The sequence below is a fragment of the Hemitrygon akajei genome, chromosome 7 (genome assembly GCF_048418815.1).
Source record: "Hemitrygon akajei chromosome 7, sHemAka1.3, whole genome shotgun sequence".
Lineage (NCBI taxonomy): Eukaryota > Metazoa > Chordata > Chondrichthyes > Myliobatiformes > Dasyatidae > Hemitrygon > Hemitrygon akajei.
The window spans coordinates 65,539,799-65,566,192 of NC_133130.1; the positions used below are offsets into that span (position 1 = coordinate 65,539,799).

Here is a 26,394-nt window from a genome sequence, read left to right on the forward strand (position 1 = left end):
TCTGAATGCCTCATAACTGCAAGTGTTCACAGACCAACAGAGTGAGAGTGTGATGGACAATTAAAGTGACAGGCACCATTGAGCTTAGGGTTACCAGGACAAATGTTGCGTCACTTGAGGGACAGCATCTGAAGACAGATGGAGGTTTGAATTGGAATGGAAGTGTGGGAACATCCTTTCATCTTTTTCTTTCCCACTATCCAGGAATCATAACAGACTTCCCAGATGAAGCAATACACTTGCACTTCCTCTGATATAGTGTATTGTATACAGTATGCATCATATAGCCTTCTCTACAATGGGTGATTGGGTGATCAGCTTTTAGAGCACTTGTGTTCTGATAATCTGATACTTTGTCTCAGTTGACCATCTGTGATATTGGCCCGGTCTGTGACCACACCCACCCAACCGCACACTTTTTTCCCCTCTCTAGAGGAAGAGCAAATAACTATCCTGACCTGCCAATTATGTCTTCCTACTATGTAACTCACAACTCCTACATTCTTCATTCTAGATTATCATTCTCTAACTACTACCAGAGACTGGATAGTCCAGGGCTGCTTCCCCTGGAGCAGAAACTTGATGGGCTGCTTTCCTTAGGAAGAAGGTGTCACGTACCCCGTGACCAGGTTACCAAACCAGCAGAAATGGAATAATACGTTGGAGTCTGGTGGTACTGTAACTACAAGTGTTTATTACCAAACTAAGTAATATAGAAACATAAAATGCAAATATATTAAACAGGTTAGCAATGATATATACAGAAGTGTGGAAATAGGAATCAACCAAGCTCTATTGAAGTCTAGGGGTAAATGAATAGTCATAAGATGATGCAGAGTTCAGTTCAGTTTAGGTCGAGGTAGTTGCTGTTGTACCATTGGAGAGAGAAAAAGAGAGAGCGAGAGGTAAGCAGTTGCAGCTGGCAAACCTTCCGTTGTCTTCTTGTGGTCACTGACTGTGACCCCTCGGTACAAGGCCAGACCGTTCTTCAGAGGTAAGCTTGTCACCCAGGTGAGGATGGACACACACAGAAGCCCCCACCGGTCTGCCTTCATCACACGTCACAAAGGAAGGTGAGGGACGACCTCAAGAGTTTATAATGTCATAATGGACATAGATAAGGTGGGTGACTAAAGTTCTTCCCCCCCCAGGAGTTTTAAAACAAGAAGACATCTGTTTAAGCTGAGAAGGGAAAGATTTAAAGGGGAACAGAAGGATTTCTCCCCCCCCCCCCCCACAACGGGGGTCACAGGTATATGGAACGAACAAAGTGGTTGGTCTTGGTAGGTAAAATTACAACATGTAAAACACACCGAGAAGAACATGGATAGGGACTCTTAGATGGATATAGGCCAAATATAGGCTAATGGGACTGGGTCAGAAAGCTCTTCGGTCGGCATTAATGAAATGGCTCGGAGGTTTGTTTCCATGCTGTTTAACTCTGTGGTTCTATTCTCTCATTGAGAAATTAACCCTGTTTACAGCACATCTCCATGTTCCCTTGGGCTTTTACCTCAGATATCTTCCTCCCCTTCTCCCTCCTGCTTAACGACTTCATTCCCACTATTGACGAAGTATCTTCGCCTTGAATGGGAGACTGTTTCTTTTCCCACGGATGCGACCTGACCTACTAATTCCAACATTTTCTGCTTTTATTTGAGATTTACAGCATTTGCAGTCTTTTTTGCTTTTCAACGATGCCCTTCACTTCCGTATCACTGCAAGTTCATGCGCACGCGTACTCTTAACCCCCGTTACTACCACCGCAACATGTGAAGCAGATTAAGTTTAAAAAGATACGGGGAAAGAAAAAACAGCACTGTTTTCTGTTGAAAAATTACAATTTCTTAGCGTGGAGTAATGACGTTAGTAAAAATCGGAATACACAAAATCAGAAAATCTTACTAAGGGAATACCAAAGGATAAAATGCTAGAAATGTTGGTATGAAGGTGGCGATTAACTGGGTAGCAGGGTGGAGATACGCCTCTACCAAAGGCGGTATAAGGCGCCCCTTCTCTCCGCTCGCCTGCAGGTCACCCTTGAGCTAGGTGTAGCACCTGCTTAGCCCCTCGATCAGGGTCATAAGAAACAGCGGGGGCAGGTGGTGTATGGTCCTGGTTATGTGACCACTGGTGCCAGGTAGATAATCTCTGAAGGCTGGGGGCCACCCGTCTATTAAAGAAACTGCCCAGTACGCGGCATTGGTAAATCACTTCTACAGGAAAATCTGCCAAAAGAACAATCATGGTCAAAGACCCATGATCGCCCACGGTTACACGACGCGGCAAATAACGATGATGGTGACGAGTTATTTACAACTCTAGACGGGTCCTTGCATAGTTCGGTTTAGAGATTCCCCAAAACCTGGAGTCGCACTGAAGGGCTTCTGACATCATTTACCTGTTCACTCCTTAAAATACTGGCAGATCAGTACACTTTGAGAACTTTCTACAGATAGATTCTGAGAGACAGACTTTTCCCCCTAATCAGAACGACTGATTGAAAACTCCTTTCATAACCACGGCCTTCTTTTCCGCATTGGGCTCCTCGCACAGCCGGGCAGCGCGGTTGCCTAGCTACCCGAACGCCGACCTTGCTGCACTGCGGCTCCGGTCCGCAGAGCCGGCTCGAAAAAGAGGGGAAGCTAAATACTGCGACACGTAAACCCACTGCCAATCAGCCGCCGGCCCAGAAGCCCCGCCCGCAACCTGCCGCGCCAATTGGACCAATGTCGGTTCCTGTTCGTAGAGGTCCCGCCCCCTCCCCGTTGCCGGGGTGAATCTTGCCTTTGATTGGTTGCTCGGTATGCCAATCAGAAGGGCAAGTTTGGCCCTCCTGCGCTTGTTCGGTAGGGCGGTTGATCTGATCCATGTTGGTGCGGGCATTGTGGAGTAATGGCTGGAACTGGGTAGTGATACAAGGAAGATACGCCTTTTTAAAAAAGCCATTAAAGAGACAGCGCTGCGAATTTAGAGGATGTAGTTTTGCGGCGGTATGTAGTTGGCGTATTTGCTGCAGTTCGAGCAGAAAGACCAGGGAGAAACCACCGACTGGCTTCACAGCCGCCGCTGTGAGTTGTTGCTGTTGAGGTGGAGGACACGATGTCGTTTGGCTGTAGCAGACAAGTAGTTTTGAGTGAAGTGGGTTGTACCGTTCAAGTTTAAATTCTGTGTTATCACTCATCTACCGACGCAAGGAGTCTCAATGGAACCACTGCAATTCAGTCTTATAGTTTAAATCGTGTTGAGAGGGTGTCAGCCCCTCTGAGAGTGCAGTCCTTCAGCCTACCGGCAGTAGCTCGGGTTAGTGTAAATATGGCAATGCTTTATTATTTATGGCCCATATGATTGTGGCACCTGAAAATATGGATATATCATTATTCATGTATTTTAGGCGTGACAGAAAGCACATTTATTGTTAAAGGCACGAGTTTAAAATAGGATTTAGTGTACATATAATCCTCGAGCAGAGGTTTCTGAGAGCATGACATTTCTCCTAATCCAATTTGTACAGTTCTTTCGCCCCTATTTAAGTAAATTTACAACTAAGGATGTATTCAATCTCAGTTTGTATTTTAAAGGGAAAGCATAGTGAAGAACGTATTTTGTTACTTATTCTGGGATGTGCTCATAATGTATCGTTTTTCCTAGATTATTGATATACTGTAATGGAATGACTTGCAGATTGCATCAGAGGATAGTTCGGTGCTGATTACATTGAAGTGGGGCTGAAGTCACGTTCAGGCGGTCCTAATAAGGAATTGTAGATTTCCACCTCTGAATATTTTTATTTATAGAGTACCTATAATCTGGTAGAATATTCCAAGGTGTTTAGAAAGAACATGTTATTTATCAAAATTTGACACAAGCAATTAGACAGTATTAAGACAGATGACCAAAGCTTAGACACAAAGGCATGTTTCATAGGAAGGGAGGTGTAGAGGATTTGGAAGAGTCTAGAAACTTAAATTGAAAGCAAAACTCAATTGTAGAGAGATTTAAAATCAGGCATAACAGAAAGGCCAGAATATGAAGAGTACAGCTTTCATTCAGAGTTGTAGTCCAGTGATCATACAAAACAACAGGCAGTAATTCAAAATTTAGAACGTTTAAACAATATTTACTCTATAATTTTCCCCATTTTCTATTGATAGTGTAGCATATTGCAGCACTTTTGTATGTTACAAATTGATGTTTACTTAAAGATAATATGTAGGCAAAGCATTTGTGATTTAAAAATCTATTAGAAGAACACTAAAGCCATAGAAAGTTTAGATAAATTGCCAAGGAAGGATAACAGGAAAGTCTTGAGAGAGAACTGTGTAATCCCACACCACAATGTATGGCTGTGCCAAGATTTTCTGTTTACTCCCACAGCGTAATCCTGCAAATTAGTTCTAATCACAGAGTGTCCATTTACCTTTCCAAATTTCATATAGTATCTGCTTTGGTACATTGCCAAACATAACTACCCTTCATTACATGTAATTTTTCATTTACTTTTTGAGTTCTTTTATATTTAAAATATAGCATATTCCAGTTTAATGAATTTAAATAACAAACTTTAAAAATATTTTAAATCATTTGACTTTCTTTGTCATCTCGCTGCCAAAGAAAAAAAAAATTCCCTACTTTTCTGTGTCAAAAACATAATTTTGGTGTTCCCACTAATCTTCTACAAATCATTGAGGTAGTCACTAGGTGACTGGGTTCTGTCTGCTTTGAAAACAGAGGAACAGAAATGCTCTTAGACTCTTGACCCAGTTTTACTTTTCGGTGAGTTCACGGCCAATCTATAACTTGCTCTTCCCTCCATATTCTGTCATTACTTATGATTAGCAAGAATTCAACAATCTTAAATTTGATTATAATAAAACTGCTTTTTTTTTTAAGACTGTAGCACCTTCTGTATGTAAAATTGCCTCTCATCTTTGTTCTTCAAAGGCCTGACTAATTTTTAGGTAATGACCTCAAATCGTAGCCTACACAATTAGCAGAAGTAGCTACTTTTCTTAAAATTCACCTGCATTTTGGAAACTTTTAAACTCCAAAGAATGCAGCCCTGTTTTTTTTATATATAGACTATGCTTGTACTTTGACTTTTGAGGTCCATGAATCACTTTGATAATTTATGCTGCACTCCATCCCAGATTATATCATTAAGTTTTAGCATGACTTGTATTTATTTTCTATGATTCTTCCCTGTAACACTAAATATTTTGTGTGTGTGCTTTTTTAAACTTCTAACAAACATCTCACCATGTTCAAAATTTCGTATTTGCTTTTTCAGGCCCCTTTGCTATTGCATCACAATTCCCTCAAAATAATGTTAGATTATTCTGCCAATCCACATTGTTTCTCCCTAATTATTTCACTGGATTGAAGTAATTTGAGAGAAACAATGTGGATAGGCAATGGTTCTGCCCATCTCAACTGTCTAAGATTTGAATCATTTGCAAACTTCAGAAAAGGCTGTCCAGTACCCAACTCCAGATCTTTAATATGAAACTAGAAAAACAACGGTGACTTTACCAATTTTGGGACACTGTACTTGTTTCCATTATGGAAATCAATGTACGGTCCTGTCCCTTGCCTAATCATGGTATCAAAGGGACTAGTAACTAGTCCCTTTGATACCATGCACTCATATTTTCTCTATAGATCTATTATCGGATTACTTATCAAATGCCTTTTGAAACATTTGCTAATAAACATCCACTGATGTGCAGGTTTCTTCCATAGCAGCAAAGGCCAAAGAGGAATTAAAATGACTTGCTGAGTGAGTTAATAGAGAGAAAATTATTCTTTTATTTGGAAATTACAATTACTTTATGAAAGAATGAGGAGATTAGCTAGAAAAGCTGTGTTAGAAAATGAAATACATGGCATAGGGATGGATGAAGTTTGGGGGAAGTGGACAGATCTTGAATGTAAGGAAGATATATGGTCTTAAGAAGAGAATTATAGTGGGATTAGTTATTGATTTCTTATCAAGAAATCCCATTCTTAAGTTTGTCAGCCAAGACTACTGGCAGTGTCATAATTTGCACCAAGATGTATTCATGCAATAACTCCTGGATATTGACCTTGATAGACTCTGGCTTAAAGGATTCCCTTTTAAATTTGCATCTTTGTTTACAGATCCTCTTTTGCCTTCTTTCACTCTACCTCTTTAATTACCCATGGCCCTATATTCCTTTGAAATCTGTTTTTTTTTGTTCAAGTACTGCTGCCACAATCATGTAAGAGTGCACTTTGGTTAAAGAGGTTAGTAATTTCAAGTTTGTTTTATAATTGATTATAAGTATGTATTGGCAGCAAAATTGTTAAATACTGATCTGCTTATTTGCTTGCAATGTCAATATAGATATTTTGCTGTATTATATATCATGAATGAGTGAGCCAATAATACTCAAAGCAGCCAAGGGATCACACTTGAGAAACAAGAATTATGGACACTGACAAAATAAATTAAGGTTATCGTAATTATAGAGGGTAAAAGTGCGTTGAACCATGGCAATTCCGCATCTTGGCTGCCGTTTGAAAAGTGTAGCCATCATCAAATTAATTACAAAGGAACTTATTATTTCCTTATACTAGTTTGTGTAAGGAGTTTTACTCTAGGAAGGAATTGTGTTATTAATAGGAATTCTCACCATTTTACATCTCTTTATTCAGTTTTACAATTGGGATAGGATAGGTTACCTGGGACTAGCTTAGGTGGGCATCTTGATCAAGATGAGGCAGCTGGGCCAAAGGGCCTGTGCCCGTGCTAAATGATAATAAAAATCATTTTACTAGGAATTTAATTTTTTTAAATCTGCCATCAAAGGCCAGTATTTATTATCTATCCCCAAGTGTCCAGTGAACCAATTGCCATGCTGGACCATTTCAAAGGGTGGTTTATGTAACTCTGGGTCTGGAAAAGCATTATAGATGAATTTGAGTGTGGATATCAGATTTCACTTCCAGAAAGTTGTCCTGTTATTAATACTAACTTTCTTAATTTAATTAATATTTCCTAGCTTTCTTCAATGATGGAATTTGAATATCTTTCTAGATCAATTGCTGTTTTGCTGTGTGTCCGGTATACCAATGATATGTTTTCAAACAACTGTGGTTTACTTTGTTTCTCTCATGTATGTTTAGAATATTATTAGCACTATAAATTACAAATATACTTGAATCTAGCAACATTAATTTTAATTTTGTGCAGTACCTAATTATCTAGCAACCATCTCTGTGTACATATAACTGGCTTTGCTAAATTAACTAAAAATGCAAACCCAAAATATCTGAGCTGGGTCTACCTGCAATAACTCGTAATGCTACTTCTAGTACATAATTATTTTTAACTAAGTTGCTACTTTTTCTCAGTTTAGTAGAAAACAAGATGAGTCATGCGAGTTCAGTAAATGCCCCATTTCTTTATGAGAAGCAAGGATTGGTGCTGGACATGATTCTCCGCTCTATGTTAGGAGTAGCTCAGCCTATCAACTGGGAAAGAGTAGCTAGACTCATACCAGGAGTCACAGCCAAACAGGTATTGTAAGTTACCGTTTTGCTTTTTGAGGTTTAAGAACAATTCTCATTTTTACTTCTCCAGTCAAGAGTAATGTTACATTAATCTGCCGGCCATTTTATTGTTAGGAGCATTGACTGTTGAGCTCAAAGTCTAGTAGTCTGATAGACTGGTATCTCAAAAATACCAGACCAAAAATGTCCTTAATGTAATTAAATTGAAATTAATTTGATTTCAATTGATTTTTCCATAAGCATTTCTGATTTATAAAATATTTTAACACCCAACTAACAAAGTAGGTTATTACATATTATTTTATTAATAATTTCCTTTTAGCCAACAATTGTTTGTTAGAGACCCAGTCAATTCCTGAAAGGTTTTCTCAGCATCTTAGTGATAAAACTGAACTAGTGTTGAATTGGTTTTTTTTAAAACTATGCCTATAACATCTTTAAAACTTGTATAGAAGAATATTGTAGCTGTTCATTATAAACTTAATATCACTAATGTATAATACAGGAAATTTGGACTGCGAAGTTTTGTTAACTTATTGTACTGAGCAATGATTTTTTTTATGCAAAACGGCACTACAGCTAAACTTTAATAAATAAATCTGGTGGAATGGTTTTGAAAAGTTCTTAATGTACAATTCCAGGAAAATTAATGTTAATATTTAAGAAATAGTGTAACATGAGATTATAATTCACTGAATTAACAATGGGAGTTGAAAATGTGAACTGGTTTGTAGAAAGCATTGAAAAGTAATCACGACCTCACTTATAATTCAGATACATTTTGCTTAGATTTCTATATTGATTTTATAATGTCATTTAGAAGAATGAAATTTATGTCACTTATCTTGGCTTGTGTCACTTCTATGGTATATTTCTTGCATATTGATCAGATTTTCTTGTATTTCTGTTAAATATTTCGGTGTTTAATGAAGAACAACTGATTGTCTCATCATAGGAATTTCCAGCAGTTAATTCTTTCAGGGATAAGAAGATCATATTGGTGAAAAATAATTTATCTATTTTTAAAGGGTAATAGTTTACATGAGAAGTTCTGAGTCACTTTTGTTATAGATCCAAGATGAATTGCACTAACTTAATGAGTAAAATAATGGAACTAATTTCTATTATAATAAAGAACTGACCAGAGAATTAAATATTAATAAATGTGCATTAAGATTTTAATAACAAATATTTGAAGATTCAGCTTAAATCTATGTAATTAGGAAGAGCACAGTCAATACTGTGTGCCTAATATGAGGTAGGACTTTTCATGCAAAGTTAATGAGTGTAGGAAAAGTAAATGGAAATTGGTTGGGTATCCAACACAGAAAGCCTTTTGTATTAGGTAAATGATTATCTCATTCTTTAAAAAAGAAAGTGAACTATAATAATAAAGTGGGAAGAATGAGATTTGAAATGTGCTAAAATTATTAAGGGTTGGTATTAATGTTAACAGTTTACTAGAATTGAAAGATTTAAAATGTGACAACACTTCTATAATATTAAGAAAGGGATATTGAAGACAGAACAGGATAAATTATCCTGATTTGTGATGTTGAAGTTAGTGATTTAAGCAAAGATATACCAGTTGTTAAAATTGGCTTAGGTGATTGAAGGAGAGGGTTATAAAGGAAAATATGGCAAGAATGGACATGTATAACTGCATTTGTGCTAATGTGAGGGATGATCCTTTATTCAACATCATTGGGCAAATGGGCTAGTTTATACTCATCAAACAAATTTAATTTCTGAGTTACTATAGGGGACTGAAGCCAAGCTTTAAATTATTTGCAGTGTGCCAAGAGATTTGAAGAGCTGAGAGGCAATGGAATCATGCCCCATATTTCTGATGAAAACAAATGTGAAGGGAATCCATCTAAATCATTGACCGCATATATTAAATCATCGCTTTTGGACAATGAAGATGATGAAAAAACTAGGTTATCTGTAGTGCATAATAGCACTTCCATATCAGGTTAGTTATGTCTGCAAAGAGTTTTTCTTCTATATTTCAAGTTATTTTTTCATTAACTGATTCTTTATATTATACTATTTTTAAATAAACTAAGCTTGTTGAACAGGATAAATATTTAGAATATTTATTTGGATATCAAAGGTATGGATTCATTTTCATTAATTACTGTGATGAAAACATGAACACTTACTTTTATAGTTTGTGGCTTGCTGAATAGTGCCTAAAAACCACATAGCATTGTAGAGCACAGAAAGAAGCCATTTCTGTCTCATTTGATACTTTGAAATAATTATCAATCCAGCTCTGCAAATTTCCCTCTTTTAATTATATATAGAATGTCTCTTATATCTTTTACATTTTATTCTAAAACTCCAACAGTTGTTGCAAACTGGACCATGACAACTTGTTATATTTAGAAATATTGTAATTTCTCCTTTGGGTTATTGCCAATTATTTCAAATTTGTATTGTTTGGTTACAGAACCACTTACCAGTTTTTCCTTCTACTATTATCATTACTTCCATATAATTTCAGGGTATAGTAGCATTTGAGATTTGGACTAAAGGCACAAAAATATTAACTTTTAATACTGCCAGAGCAACTGTGGAAATTGGAATTTCTCTAATTAAATAATCTGGAATAAAATCTGTAGTGTTTATTGGAAAGATGCTGTTGTTTCGTTGAGTTCTTTCAGGGTAATAACTGTCAAATTTATCCAGTCTCATCTACCTGGCTCCAGACCCACAACAATGTAGATGAATCTTAACTGCCTCATAACTGTCCTTGGAATGGATAATAAGTGCTGGCTTTGTTAGCAACATCCATACCCCATGATAGAATTTGTTTTAAAACTCCATTAAATTTCCTATAAACTTTACTAACACTTAACCTCAAAGAACTACCTCCAAAGTCGAATGCATGAGTATATGAATGTACAGGTGCATTGAAAAAAATACAGCAGCATCAAATACAAACATTCACAAAAAAAACATACATTAAGCAAAATGACACAATGAATGCTTCAGATTCGAAGACCTGAAATAGTTTTACAATAACTTGGTATCCTTTGGGCAGCCTAATAACATGCTTTCTCCAGCATTGTCTTCAAGAATCAAATGCTTAAGGGTCTAAAAGCTCCAGTTCAGTTTAACTCAATATTGCTCACATCTGGGGAGAGGTAATTCTTCCTTTATACCATGCTGGGGCTCAGAATCTTAGGATTTTGATTAGCATTTTCTGTTTTCTGTAGTTCCCTCGTTTAAAAAAAAAATTCAGTAGTCAAAATTAAGTTTAGTGATAATATTGGTTAGAATGAAGGTCATTGATGACTTGTAATATTCTTGATTCTTAAAATTTATTGTAATTAGAAGTGAATTATGCTTGTTAAATTATGAATTTGGTAATCTGATTTGACACAGAGATCTTTGGTTCAGTATGCCAACTTTGTAGTTTCTTCATTTTTGAATATTCAAGGGTGTATTACTTTGTCTTCAGGAAGAAATTGCACTCTAAAGGAAAATGGTTCAACGGATAAAGGTGAAGACAAATTAGATGAAAGCCAAGGGTAGGTAACAATGAAATATATTCATATCTGTCAGGGAAATAATCAGGCCTTATTGAAACATAATGGTGGATAATACCTACCTTTAAAATAATTAACAGAAACAAACATGATCAGACATTTGAAATGGGGGATTGCTTTACAGGATTTAGGCCTGTGTTGGTGTCAACTGACAACACTATGATATCTAGTTTGTTCTTGAATAACACCATGACATCTAGCTTTATAGTGCAGTGATGTGTATGGAGATGGCTGATTTGACCAGTCTGGGCTCATAGCTACTTTCACACAGCTGACGGAGTATTGGGAGGCTGTTGCATTAGTCATTCTTGATTTTCAGGTGATTCTGTTTTCCTCTTTGTTTCCCCTATTCTAGCTTCTTCATATAAATGAGGAATGTTTTTAATGTAGGTATGCCGAACATGACAGTCCAGTGCTTTTAGTTCCCAGTGGTGTGTGTCAGTGTTGAAGCTCTTCAGAGATATTCTAAGAGAGTTTCTTCTGTCCACTACATAGCAATTTGCCTTTGGTCAGTTCTCTGTAAAGTAGTTGCTTCTGTATTCTGTTATTAGGCATTCTTCTGGCATGTCCTGCTGTTCTGATCTGTGATTCTTTCAGCACTGTAAATGCTGAACAATTTTAATTTTGGACAGAATCTGTGTGTCAGGAATCTTGTCTTGCCACTCAATGTGGAATATTCTGTGCAGACAGGTAACGTACAATTGATTGAGCAGTCTGGCATGTCTGCTGTCCACTATCCTTGCCTTGCAAGCATAGAGTAAAGTGGGTTTGATAACAGCATAATCTTTTTTTCGGCTTGGTCTGTGGGATGATTCCTTTTTGTTCCCACAGTCTTCCAAGCTCCTGTCCAGTGGCACCGACCTAAATAATAATGATGTGCTTTGAGTAGTTGGTCACGAACTGCATTAAATCCTGCCTTCCTACTATGTTGAATCCCTAGCAGTTTGCATATCACCCGAAAGTCTACCGATGATGTGATAACCTCTGCCTTCTACTCAGTCCTGTGCCACTTGGAGGATGGTATCTCCTACATCAGAAGGCTGTTCATTGACTTCAGTTCAGCATTCAGTATGACCATCCCTCAGAAGCTGATGGGTAATCTGTTCCTGTTGGGTATCAACACCTCCCTCTGTAACTGGATCTTGGACTTCTTTATGGAGATATCTCAGTCAGTTTCTGGTGACAGCAACATCTCGAGCTCAGTCATGCTGAGCATTGGTGAGCCAGGGCTGCGTGTTCACCCACTGCTGATGCATGACTCACTCGATCCAGCAGTAACCACATCTTTATGTTCACTGATGACGCAACAGTGATTGGCCTCATCAGCAACAATGATGAGTCGGCATACAGAGAGGAGGTAGATTTGCTTGTGAACACAGCAACTTGAGCCTCAACATGGACAAAACTAAAGAGATGATTGTGGACATAGGTGCAGGCTGACCACTCCTCAATGGCTCCTGACTGAAAGAGAGTCAGGAGTTCCAGGTTTTTCGGTGTGCACATCACGGATGATTTCACTTGGTCCCTCAATACTACCTCTTTAATCAAGAAAGTACAGCAGCGCCTCCACTTACTGAGGAGGTTGAGGTGAGGGAGGGTCCCCACCCCCATTCTAACTACATTTTACCAGTCCACCATCAAGAGTGTGCTTGACCAGCTGTATCACCATCTGATACAGTATGGGAATTATAAGGCATCTAACCAGAAGACTCTGCAAACAGGTTGTGAGGACTGCCGAGAGAATCATTACATTTTTCTCTTGCCCATCCCACCCATCCAGGACATACACCAGAAATGCTGTGTTCACAGAGCCCTCAGCATTGTCAAGGACACCTCCTATTCATCCCACAATCTCTTTGACCTTTCTACTGTCAGGCAGAAGGTACAGCAATGTAAGAACATGGACTGTTAGGCTGGGTAATCGTTTCTTCCCCGAGGCTGAGACCTCTGAACGCTGCTACCACCCAGTACATATGATTTATGACAGCACCATTAGCAGTACCACTGGTGTATATTTAACTATATGTTGTATATGCACTCTTTGTCAACTTGTACATCTACAGAATACAATCCCTGAATACAGTCCTGTCCACCGATTCAAAGCAGTCCTATAGGTGCTCCTGTGCTAAGCGATAACCTCCAAAACAATAGGTTCTGTACCTCCCTCTGCAAATGCATCCTTGACTTTTGTGTAACTGAGAGACCATAGTCAGTGTGGATCTGAAATAACATCTCCTTCTCACTGACAATCAACACTGGTGCACCTCGAAGGTGTGTGCTTAGTCCACTCTCCACTTTCTCTACACTCATGACTGTGTGCCTGGGCATAGCTCAAATGCCATCTATAAATTTGCGAATGACACAACCATTATTGCCAGAATTTGAAATGGTGGCAAGGAGGCGTACAGAAGTAAGATAGTTCAGCTGGTTGGTGTCGCAACAACAAACTTGTACTCATTGTCAGTAAGACAAATTTCAAAGTAAATTAATTATCAAAGTACACATATGGTCACCATATGCAACCCTGAGATTTGTTTTCTTGCAGGCATACTCAATGTATCCAGTAACCATAATAGAATCAATGAAAGCCCACACTCAACAAGATGAATGCATAGCCAGTGTGCAAAATACAACACTCTGCAAATACAAAACAATAATAATAAATAAACAATAAATATTGTAAACGTTAGATGAAGAGTCTTTGAAAATGAGTCCATAGGTTGTGGGAACCGTTCAGTGATGGGACGAGTGAAGTTGGTTCAAGAGCCTGATGGTTGAGGGGTAATACTGTTCCCAAACCTGGTGGTGTGGGTCTTGAGACTCGAGTACCTTCTTCCTGACGGCAGCAGCGAGAGGAGCTCACCATGGCCTCAGTTGTGGAAATATTTAATGGTGGATGCTTCTTTCCTGTGACAATATTCCATGTAGATGTGCTCAATGGAGATGGACTGGGCTATATCTACTGCTTTTTTAGGTTTTTCTATTTAAAAGCATTGGTGTTATACCAGTCAACGTCCTATCCACCAAACTTCATAGAAGTTTGTCATAGTTTTAGATATCATGTCAAATTTTCATTAAACTTCTAAGGAAGTAGAGGCACTGCCATGCTTTTTTTCATAATTGCACTTGCATACTGCACCCACGACAGATCTCCTGAAATAATAACATAGGAATTTAACATTGCTGACCCTCTCCACCTCTGATCTCTCTGTCTCATGGACCTCTAGTTTCCTCTTCATGAAGCTCCTTGGTCTTGCTGACACTGAGTAAGAGGTCATTGTTGTAACACCACTCAGCCAGATTTTTAATCTCCCTTCGATATATTGATTTGTCTTCACCTTTGAATTGGCCACATGACAGAGGTGTCATCAGCAAACTTAAATGTGGCATTGGAGCTGCGCTTCGCTTCACAGTCATAAGTATAAAGTGAGTAGAGCAGGGGGCTGAGCCTTGTGGTGCACCCGTGTTGATGGAGATTGTGGATTAGGTGTTGTTGCCAGTCTGAACTGACTAGGCTCTGTAGATGAGGAAATTGAGGATCCAATTGCACAAGGAGGTCAAGGTCTTGAGGCTTACTGATTAGTTTTGAGGGGATGATAATACCAAGTTGTAGTCAATAAAGAGCATCTTGATGTATGTATCTTTGCTGTCCAGATATTCCAGGGTTGAGTAAAGAGCCAATGACATGGCATCTGCTGTGGACCTGTTGTGCTGGTAGGCAAATTGGGGCGGACACAAGTAGTTTCTAGCCAGGAGTTAAATTTTTCATCAGTATCCTCTCAAGGCACTTCATCACAATGAATGTAAGTGCTACTGGACTATAGTCATCCAAGATGGACCAAGGAATTGATTGTGGACTTCAGGAAGAGGAAGCTGAGGGAACAAATGCCAGTCCTCTTTGAGAGATCAGCAGTGGAAAGGGTGAGCAGTTTCAAGTGTCAAAGTCAAGTAGTTTCAAAGGGTGTCAACATCTCTGAAGATCCAAAATATTGATGCAATTACAAAGAAGGCACGACTGTGACAATATTACATTAGGAGTTTGGGGAGAATGGATATGTGACCAAAGACTCAGGCAAATTTTTACAGGTGTACTATGGAGAGCATTCTAAGTGATGGGCATGGTGTGGATTGCACAGAGTCAGAAAAAGCTGCAGAAGCTCAGCCATGGGCTCTAGCCTCCCCAGCACCTAGGATACCTTCAAAAAGTGACAGCCCCCCCCCCCCCCCCATTACTCAGGACATGCCTTCTTTTCATTGCTACCATTGAGGAGGAGATACAGAACCTGAACTGAAGACACTCAACATGTTGGGAGCAGCTTCTTCCCCTCCACAATCAGACTTCTGAATGAACAATGATCCCATGAACAGTACTTCACTTTTTTCTTCTCTTTGCACTGCTTACTTAATTTGTAAATATAATTTATTATTGTAATTTAGTTTATTATGTATTGCAATGTTATGCTGCCACAAAACAACAAATTTCACAGCATTGAAAGTGATAATAAACCTGATTCTGATTCTAAAGCAGGCATATACCATGAGTAAATATCAGAATCAGGCTTATTATCACCGGCATATGACGTGAAATTTGTTAACCTAGCAGCAGCAGTTCAATGCAATACTTACTCTAGCAGAGAGAGAAAAAAATGAATAAAATAAAACATCATAAGTGAACAAGTAAATCAATTACATGTATTGAATAGGTTTTAAAAATGTGCAAAAACAGAAATACTGTATTGTAGCGATGTACTACATATAGAGCTAGAGACGACATGTAGTACATGTAAGTCGTTTGGAGACTAGTTTATTCAAACTTCGCGGCGCTGGCATTTAATCCCTAGCGCCCACCCTCTTCGGGCGGAAATGACGTCAAAAGTGCATTACCAAAGTCTCCCCCTGCGCGCTGGTTATTTGTGAGCCAGTTCGCCTGCGCAGAAAGTGATTTGCCACATAACACCCCACCCTCAGAACTGGCGATACACCCCCCAATGTTCACAATCTGGATCAGCCTCTGTTTGGGAGGTCTGCCTCTGCGCCGCGGTGCCTGAACCTCGACCGGCTGCGCCAAGTCCACATGGGCTGGTTTGAGTCGGTCCACCGTGAAAACCTCCTCTCTCCCCCCAATGTCCAGAACGTACGTGGACCCGTTGTTGTTGATCACCTTGAACAGCCCCTCGTACGGCCGCTGTAGCGGTGCCCGGTGTCGGCCCCTTCGTACAAACACAAACTTACAGTCCTGCAGGTCTTTGGGTACATGGGTCAGGGTCCATCCATGCTGTGAAGTCAGTACGGGGGCCAGGTTGCCAAGCCTCTCGCGTAGTCTGTCCAGGACTGCTGCGGGTTCTTCCTCTTGTCCCCTTGGGGCTGGTATGAACTCTCCCGGGACAGCTGGGTTGCACCGTACACCAACTCGGCCGACAAGGCGTGCAGATCCTCTTTGGGCGCTGTGCGAATTCCAAGCAGGACCCAGGGAGGCTCGTCCATCCAGTTAGGTCCTCTCAGGCGGGCCATGAGAGCCGACTTCAAGTGACAGTGGAAGCGTTCCACTAGTCCGTTCGACTGTGGGTGGTAGGCAGTAGTGTGGTGTAGCTGCGTTCCCAACAGGCTGGCCACAGCCGACCACAGGCTGGAGGTGAACTGGGCGCCTCTGTTGGAGGTAATGTGGGCCGGTACCCTGAAGCGTGCTACCCAGGTTGCAATCAGTGCTCGGACGCAGGAATCGGCAGATGTGTCGGTGAGCGGGACCGCCTCTGGCCACCTCGTGAACCGGTCTACCATAGTTAGGAGATACCGCGCTCCTCGGGACATTGGTAGGGGGCCCACGATATCCACATGAATGTGGTCGAACCTCCGGTGGGTGGGTTCAAACTGCTGCGGTGGGGCTTTAGTGTGCTGCTGCACCTTGGCTGTTTGGCACTGCGCGCACGTTCTGGCCCATTCACTGACCTACTTGCGAAGTCCATGCCACACGAACTTGCTGGAGACCAGCCAGACTGTTGTCCTGATAGATGGGTGCGCCAAACCATGTATGGAGTCGAAAACTCCCCGCCTCCAGGCTGCCAGGACGATGGGGCGAGGTTGGCCGTTAGCCACTTCACACAAGAGGGTCCTCTCACCTGGGCCTACGAGAAAGTCCTGCAGCTGCAAATCCGAGACTGCGGTCCTGTAGCTGGGCACCTCGTCGTCTGCCTGCTGCGCCTCTGCCAGTGCTGCATAGTCCACCCCCAGGGACAGGGCCTGGACAGCTGGTCTGGAGAGTGCGTCCACCATGACGTTGTTCTTTCCCGAAACATGCTGGATGTCCGTCGTATACTCGGAGATGTAGGACAGATGTCGCTGCTGGCGAGCCGACCAGGGATCGGACACCTTCGTGAACGCGAAGGTCAACGGTTTGTGGTCCGTGAACGCAGTGATCGGCCTGCCTTCTAAGAAGTACCTGAAATGCCGGATTGGCAGATACAGTGCCAACAGCTCCCGGTCGAAAGCACTGTACTTGAGTTCGGGTGGTGGTAGGTGCTTGCTGAAGAATGTCAAGGGTTGCCAGCGCCCCTCGATGAGCTGCTCCAGCACCCCACCGACTGCCGTGTCGGATGCGTCCACCGTGAGTGCGGTCGGAACGTCTGTTCTGGGGTGCACCAGCATCGCGGCATCTGCCAAGGCTTCCTTGGCTTTAACAAAAATGGCCACGGCCTCCTCGTCCCAAGTAATGTCCTTGCCTTTACCCGACATCAGGGTGTACAAAGGGCGCATGATACAGGCTGCTGAGGGGAGGAAACGGTGGTAGAAGTTCACCATACCAACGAACTCCTGTAGGCCTTTGACCGTGTTGGGCCGGGCAAAGTGGCGGATCGCGTCTACCTTGGCAGGCAGAGGTGTTGCCCTGTCTTTGGTAATCCTGTGGCCCAGGAAGTCGATGGTATCGAGACCGAACTGGCATTTGGCCGGGTTGATCGTGAGGCCGAAATCACTCAGGCGGGAGTAGAGCTGGCGGAGGTGGGACAGATGCTCTTGACGACTACTGCTGGCTATAAGGATGTCATCCAAATAGATGAACGCAAAGTCCAGGTCGCGTCCCACCGCATCCATTAACGGCTGGAGCGTCTGTGCGGCATTATTCAGGCCGAACGGCATTCGGAGGAACTCGAACAGGCCGAATGGGGTGATAAGTGCTGTTTTGGGGATGTCTTTAGGGTGCACTGGGATTTGATAGTATCCCCGGGCGAGGTCTACTTTGGAAAATATTCTTGCCCCGTGCCGGGTTGCTGCAAAGTCCTGTATGTGCGGCACAGGGTAGCGGTCTGGAGTGGTAGCCTCGTTCAGTCTGCGGTAGTCGCCGCATGGTCTCCAACCCCCAGCTGCTTTGGGCACCATGTGCAGGGGGGAGGCCCATGGGCTGTCGGACCTCCGTACGATCCCCAATTCCTCCATCCTCTTGAACTCCTCCTTCGCCAGGCGGAGCTTTTCTGGTGGGAGCCTTTGTGCGCAGGCGTGGAGGGGTGGTCCCTTGGTTGGGATGTGGTGCTGAACCCCATGTCTGGGCATGGCTGCCGTGAACTGCAGTGCCAGAATCGATGGAAAGTCCGCCAGGATTCTGGTGAATTCGTTGTCCGACAGCGTGATGGAGTCCAGGTGTGGGGCCAGCAACTTGGCTTCACCCAGGGAGAACGTCTGGAAAGTCTCGGCATGTACCAGTCTTTTCCCTTGCAAGTCGACCAGCAGGCTGTGAGCTCGCAAGAAGTCCGCCCCCAGGAGTGGTTGGGCCACCGCGGCTAGTGTGAAGTCCCACGTGAACTGGTTGGCGCCGAACTGCAGCTGCACTGTGCGAGTGCCGTAGGTCCGTATCATGCTGCCATTTGCGGCCCTCAGGGTGGGTCCTGGCTTCCTGTTGCGGGTGTCATACCCTGTCGGGGGCAAGACGCTGATTTCCGCTCCGGTGTCGACCAAGAAGCGGCGTCCCGACTGTTTGTCCCAGACGTACAAGAGGCTGTCCTGGTGGCCAGTCGCCATAGTCATTAGTGGCAGCTGGCCCTGGCCCTGGCCCTTGCAGGGCGGGTGACAATGGCGGGCTTTTGTGCCCCACCACTGGTAGTAGAAACACCACTGTTCACTGTCCTCCTCATTCCTGCCTTTGTGCTGTGTGCGCCCCCCTGCCGGGCCTGGTCTGGTCCGCTGTTTGGTGCGTGGCCTGGTAATCAGACCGGCGGATGCCACGCTCTCCCTCTTGGCTTTCCACAGCATGTCTGCCCGGGCCGCCACCTTCCGGAGGTCGCTGAAATCTCTGTATGTCCTCGGGCAGTCGCTCTAGGAACGCTTGCTCGAACATGAGGCAGGGCTTGTGTCCGTCAGCCAGGGCCAGCATCTCATTCATCAATGCTGACAGCAGTCTGCCTCCCAAACCGTCCAGGTGAAGCAGGCGGGCACCCCGCTCACGCCGTGAGAGGCCAAAGGTCCCAATGAGCAGCACTTTGAATGCTGCATATTTGCCTTCTTCCGGGGGCGACTGTATGAAATCCGCAACCTGGGCGGCTGTCTCCTGGTCAAGGGCACTTACCATGTGGTAGTAATGCGTGGAATCAGAGGGTATCTGCCGAATCTGTAACTGGGCTTCTGCTTGGCTAAACCACACGCGTGGTCGCAGCGTCCAGAAAGTCGGCAGTTTTAGCGAAACTGCGTGAACAGATGAAGAGTCGGTCATCTTTGGTCCAAATCCCGTTTGGACCGTCGGGGTCACCAATGTAGCGATGTACTACATACAGAGCTAGGGACGACACGCAGTTGGTAAGTCATTTCGAGACTAGTTTATTCAAACTTCACGGCGCTGGCATTTAATCCCTAGTGCCTGCCCTGTCTGGGCGGAAATGACGTCAGAGGTGCATTACCAAAGTCCCCCCACGCGCTGGCTATTTGTGAGCCGGTTCGCCTGCGCAGAAAGTGGTTCGCCACAGTATATTAAAAAAGTGAGGTAGTGTCCAAAGCTTCGATGTCCATTTAGGAATTGGATGGCAAAGGGGAAGAAGTTGTTCCTGAATTGCTGAGTGTGTGCCTTCAGGCTTCTGTATCTCCTACCTGATGGTAACAGTGAGAAAAGGGTATGCCCTGGGTGCTGGAGGTCCTTAATAAAAGATGCTGCTTTTCTGAGACACCGCTCCCTAAAGATGTCCTGGGTACTTTGTAGGCTAGTGCCCAAGATGGAGCTGACTGGATTTACAACCTTCTGCTGGTTCTTTCGGTCCTGTGCAGTAGCCCCTCCATACTAGACAGTGATGCAGCCTGTCAGAATGCTCTCCACGGTACAACTATAGAAGTTTTTGAGTGTGTTTGTTGACATGCCAAATCTCTGCAAACTCCTAATAAAGTATAGCCACTGTCTTGCCTTCTTTATGACTACATCGATATGTTGGGACCAGATTAGATCCTCAGAGATCTTGACACTGAGGAACTTGAAGCTGCTCACTCTCTCCACTTCTGATCCCTCTATGAGGATTGGGATGTGCTCCTTTGTCTTACCCTTACTGAAGTCCACAATCAGCTCTTTTGTCTTACTGACGTTGAGTGCCAGGTTGTTGCTGCAGCACCATTCCACTAGTTGGCTTTTTATAGTTGGCCTTTTTCTTTTAACAAAAGATATTGGAAGTATGATAATCTGTTTATCCTCCTTTTCATCCTGTTTGATAAATGAATTTGCATTTTAAAATGATAAAATTTCAGCTGAAAGGAATTGTGTGCTGTGAGAACAGTGTTGCAAAGAATGTTATAGTGAAGAAGTATAGATAGCCACAGATTTTGATGGTCATCGGTACCTCACCACCTTCAAGCAATATAGCTAAATAATCTGCTTCCCCAATCTATAAATATGATATTAAAAAATGACTAGTTGAGAAAATTAGAAGTTATAAATCTAAAGACAACTGAATTCCTTCATTTTCATTCCTGATTCATGGGAGTGTACATAAACATGACTGAAGTCTGGCCAAACTTTCCAATGCCTGCTGTGATGAGTTGTATAAAAGTACAATCTTTTGAAGGACAAAAATTTAGTCAAATGAGCAGCAAAGTGCTAGTAAGCACCTATCAAATGCCATAATTTCTTTTTAACATACAAGATTTAGAATTAAAGCAACTCCAAATTGCTTGATTTTGTAGAATAGTAAGTTATAGAAAATGTAACTATTTTTAAAGGTGTCTTTTCAAATTGCTTTTATCTTTTCTCAATAGGCCTAGCATGGTAATTCACGTTTGTGATGAAGCCAAAAACTTGAAGCGTGATTTTGTTTGCCCTCGGAATCTACTTGTCAGTGAGATGAAATATTTTGCTGAGTATCTCTCTGTAGATGCACAGCGTTGGCAAGAAGTAGATATTTCGGTGCATTGCGATGTGCATATCTTTGCCTGGTTGATGAGCTATGTGAAGAAGAAACTAAAGCATCAAGGACAGGTTGAGCAACCAGAGCTCGGTATGTATGAGGATAACATTGTAACTGAATATTTGTAGATTGGAGAGTTTGTCATAATTTTCAACTGATTTTCTTTAATATTAAGGATTTATGTAGTTCATAGTACAGGTCTCCCCTGCTTTACGAATGTTTGCTTTATGCCACTTCGCTTTTACAAAAGACCTACATTAGTAACCTGTTTTCGCATTGCAAAGAGGTTTTTCGCTTTTACGAAAATTTTTCCTATATAAGTTAATGGTTCTTTGCTTTACACCATTTCGGCTTAAGAAAGGTTTCATAGGAACACACTACCTTTATAAAGGGGGGGGGGGAGACACCTGTATATTTTATCTCAAGGTTATGTACTGTATTTAGAATTGGATAATGGTGTGCAATTCTTCATCATGTTCTATTCATACACAATATGTTACCTTCATCATGTCTTCTAATAATTTCTTTAAAACCTTATACAGAAGTGTTATCTTATTTTCTTATTGCCAGGCTGTGCCATATACTCACATTTGTTCTTAAGCATCCTCTCACAGCCACATTACAAATGGTTAGCCTTCACCATCATTAAGTATCACACTCAAAATGCTCGTGGAGCGCAGCAGGCCAGGCAGCATCTATAGGAAGAAGTACAGTTGACGTTTTGGGCTGAGACCCTTCATCAGGACTAACTGAAAGAAGATATGGGGGGGGGGGGAGATCTGAAATGATAGGAGAAGACAGGGGAGGGATGAAGCAAAGAGCTGGAATGTTGATTGGCAAAAGGGATACACAGCTGGAGAGGGAGAGGATCATGGGACGGGAGGCCTAGGGAGAAAGAAGGAGGGAGGGGAGCACCAGAGGGAGATGGAGAGCAGGCAAGGAGTGATTGTGAGAGGGACAGAGAGAGAAAAAAGAGATAAAAGAAAAAAAAGGGAAAAAATAATGAATAAGGGATGGGGTAAGAAGGGGAGGGGGGCATTAATGGAAGTTAGAGAAATCAGTGTTCATGCCATCAGGTTGGAGGCTACCCAGACGGAATATAACGTGTTCCTCCAACCTGAGTGTGGCTTCATCTTAACAGTAGAGGAGGCCATGGATAGACATATCAAAATGGGAATGGGATGTGGAATTAAAATGTGTGGCCACTGGGGGATCCTGCTTTCTCTGGCGGACAGAGTGTAGGTGTTCAGTGAAACAGTCTCCCAGTCTGCGTCGGGTCTCACCAATATATAAAAGGCCACAACAGGAGCACCGGACATAGTATATCACACCAGCCGACTCACAGGTGAAGTGTCACCTCACCTGGAAGGACTGTCTGGGGCCCTTAATTGTGGTGAGGAAGGAAGTGTAAGGGCAGGTGTAGCACTTGTTCTGCTTACAGTGATAAGTGCTGGGAGGGAGATTGATGGGAAGGGGTAGGGGACAAATGGACAAGAGAGTCACGTAGAGAGCGATCCCTACGGAAAGCAGAAAGAGGGCGGGAGGGAAAGATATGCTTGGTGGTGGGATCCCGTTGGAGGTGGCGGAAGTTACGGAGAATTATATGTTGGATCTGGAGGCTGGTGGGGTGGTAGGTGAGGACAAGGGGAACCCTATCCTTAGTGGGGTGGTGTTGGATGGGGTGAGAACAGATGTGCGAGAAATGGGAGAGATGCGTTTGAAAGCAGAGTTAATGGTGGGGGAAGGGAAGCCCCTTTCTTTGAAAAAGGAAGACATCTCCTTCATCCTGGAATGAAAAGCCTCATCCTGAGAGCAGATGCGGTGGAGACAGAGGAATTGTGAGAAGGGGATGGCATTTTTGCAAGAGACAGGGTGGGAAGAGGAATAGTCCAGGTAGCTGTGAGAGTTCGTAGGCTTATAGTAGGTATCAGTAGATAAACCGTCTCCAGAGATAGACAGACAGATCAAGAAAGGGGAGGGAGGTGTTGGAAATGGACCAGGTAAATTTGAGGGCAGGGTGGAAGTTGGAGACAAAGTTAGTGAAGTCAACGAGCTCAGCGTGCATGCAGGAAGCAGCACCAATGCAGTCGTCGATGTAGCAAAGGAAAAGTGGGGGCAGTTACCCGTACAGGCTTGGAACAGGACATGTTCCACAAAACCAACAAAAGGCAGGCATAGCTGGGACCCATATGGGTGCCCATGGCTACACCTTTGGTTTGGAGCCAAAGGAGAAATTATTAAGAGTAAGGACTAATTCCACTAGATGGAGGAGAGTGGTGGTAGAGGGCAATTGGTTAGGTCTGGAATCCAAAAAGAAGCGGAGAGCTTTGAGACCTTCCTGGTGGGGGATGGAGGTATATAGGGACTGGACATCCATGGTAGAAATAAGGCAGTGGGGGCCAGGGAACTTAAAAGCATTGAAAAAATTCAAAGGGTGAGAAGTGTCACAAACATAGGTGGGAAGGGATTGAACAATGGGGGGATAAAGCAGTGTCGAGGTATGCAAAAGTGACTTCGGTGGGGCAGGAGCAAGCTGAGACGATGGGTCTACCTTGGCAGGCAGGTTTGTGGATAGCTCTCACCCTATCCTCCCGCCACTCCACTTGGGATAGGGGTTCTCCTTGTCCTCACCTACCACCCCACCAGCCTCTGGGTCCAACGTATAATTCTCTGTAACTTTGGCCACCTCTAACGGGATCCCACCACCAAGCACATCTTTCCCTCCCCCCTTCTTTCTGCTTTCCGCAGGGATCGCTCCCTATGCAACTCCCTTGTCCATTCGTACCCCCCAAACCCTTCCCACCGATCTCCCTTCCAGCACTTATCCTTGTAAGCAGAACAAGTGCTAACCTGCCCTTACACTTCCTCCCTCACCACCATTCAGGGCCCCAGACAGTCCTTCCAGGTGAGGCGACACTTCACCTGTGAGTTGGCTGGTGTGGTATACTGCGTCCGGTGCTCCCGGTGTGGCCTTTTATATATTGGTGAGACCCGATGCAGACTGGGAGACCGTTTCGCTGAACACCTACGCTCTGTCCGCCAGAGAGAGCAGGATCTCCCAGTGGCCACACATTTTAATTCCACATCCCATTCCCATTCTGATATGTCAACCCATGGCCTCCTCTACTGTCAAGATGAAGCCACATTCAGGTTGGAGGAACAACGCATTATATTCCGTCTAGGTAGCCTCCAACCTGATGGCATGAACATTGATTTCTCTAACTTCTGTTAATGCCCCTCCTCCCCTTCTTACCCCATCCCTTATTTATTCATTATTTTTCCCTTTTTTTTCTCTCTGTCCGTCTCACAATCACTCCTTGCCTGCTCCATCTCCCTCTGGTGATCCCCTCCCCCTTTTGTTCTCCCTAGGCCTCCCGTCCCATGATCCTCTCTCTCTCCAGCTGTGTATCCCTTTTGCCAATCAACTTTCCAGCTCTTAGCTTTATCCTTTCCCCTCCTGTCTTCTCCTATCATTTCGAATTTCCCCCTCCCCTTCCCACTTTCAAATCTCTTACTATCTCTTCTTTCAGTTAGTCCTGACGAAGGGTCTCGGCCCAAAACGTCAACTGTACTTCTTCCTATAGATGCTGCCTGGCCTGCTGTGTTCCACCAGCATTTTGGGTGTGTTGCTTGAATTTCCAGCATCTGCAGATTTCCTCGTGTTTCCATCATTAAGTATAGTAACTTAAAAAATAGGAACAGAAAATTGTTCATAATTTAATTTTCAAACATAGGAGTAGATCTTTGTCGAAAAGACATTTCCCACGTAGAAATATATGTATTAAATTTAATTTCTTGCCTAAAGCTACTCACTGTGTTCCTATCTTTGTAATGTGATGGCAGGATATGGTTTTATGGGTGAGGTGTAGGTCCAATTTCTATGCCCCTTGAAGTAATTACCAAATTATGGTTTGCTATCCTCCATCTTTTCATATTTTTCTTCAAATGGTGTATCAGACTGACACAGCTTGTCGTCATAGGATCAAAATGTGGTATTAGTATTTGGTATAGATGTACTTGAGTGAGTTAGTGTTGATGGAGAATTATTTGTGAAGGGTAAAATAAAACTTGGATATATTATCAATGTTAGAATTTAACATTTTGTTTTGCTTGTCTTTTGCATTCAATTTGGTTTAAATACTTTGTTTATAATGTCTGTTTTCTTTGATTGCTCCACATTTTAACATTAATAATGTATGTTTATGGGCAAATTCAAGTAATTTTGGCATACTGTGCACCATTCCATTTGCTGCTTCCACATTTTGTGGTATCATCATTGACTTGTTGATCCATATTTTTATTCTGTTTAATTCTCCCATGACCAGCTGATTAAGTACAAGAGAAGGCCAAATATAAATCCCCATGAAATACTTCAGAATGCTGTCTTCATCTGATTACTCAAAGTCGTTTGTGCTAAGTGATTCAAATAATTCAATAACTTGAATTAAGCCATAAATGTTGCTTCACTGCAATGTGGAGATTTGGTTTCTTATTATTGTAACACGCTGTAAGTCTTGAATGCTCAGGCTGTTGCTTTTGTATAAATTTTAGTGTCAGTAAGAAGGAACTGACACAATCATTTTATTTAACTATCCTTGCTGATAACCTAATAATACAATTTTGAGACCCTGTAATATCACTGTTACAATATGGAGACAAGAAAATTATATCATTATATAGATCTATTAAAGGCACATGTATTTTACTGTTGAGGAAGGTATTTTAGCTAAGTTTTTAATAGTTAATATGTGGTGCTCTTTATGGAGGAAATAGAAACTAAAAGTTCCCTCCGATTTTCTTTTTGTTAAGAGAAAAAGTACGTCAACTGTACTTTTTTCCATAGATGCTGCCTGGCCTGCTGAGTTCCTCCAGCATTTTGTGTGTGTTACTCAGATTTCCAGCATCTGCAGACTTAATCTTGTTTGCAACTTTTTATA

General features: G+C 42.5%; 1 protein-coding gene across 11 annotated transcripts in view; it reads left to right on the forward strand.

Annotated features, from left to right (window-relative positions):
• The first annotated feature begins 2,820 nt into the window (after window positions 1-2,820).
• The window catches only part of sanbr (SANT and BTB domain regulator of CSR), a 73,314-nt gene continuing 49,740 nt past the window's right edge, over window positions 2,821-26,394 (forward strand). For 3 of the 11 annotated variants that reach the window (XM_073051067.1, XM_073051068.1, XM_073051075.1), the window contains exons 1-4: window positions 2,821-3,071; window positions 9,331-9,511; window positions 11,006-11,075; window positions 21,309-21,547. In XM_073051067.1, the coding sequence (XP_072907168.1) occupies window positions 2,871-3,071; window positions 9,331-9,511; window positions 11,006-11,075; window positions 21,309-21,547 (691 nt within the window). In that variant the 5' untranslated portion in view covers window positions 2,821-2,870. Of the gene's footprint in view, window positions 3,304-6,224; window positions 6,268-7,377; window positions 7,549-9,330; window positions 9,512-11,005; window positions 11,076-21,308; window positions 21,548-26,394 lie in introns of those variants that run through there. The other 8 variants (XM_073051071.1, XM_073051070.1, XM_073051077.1 and 5 more) reach the window with 8 other exon arrangements.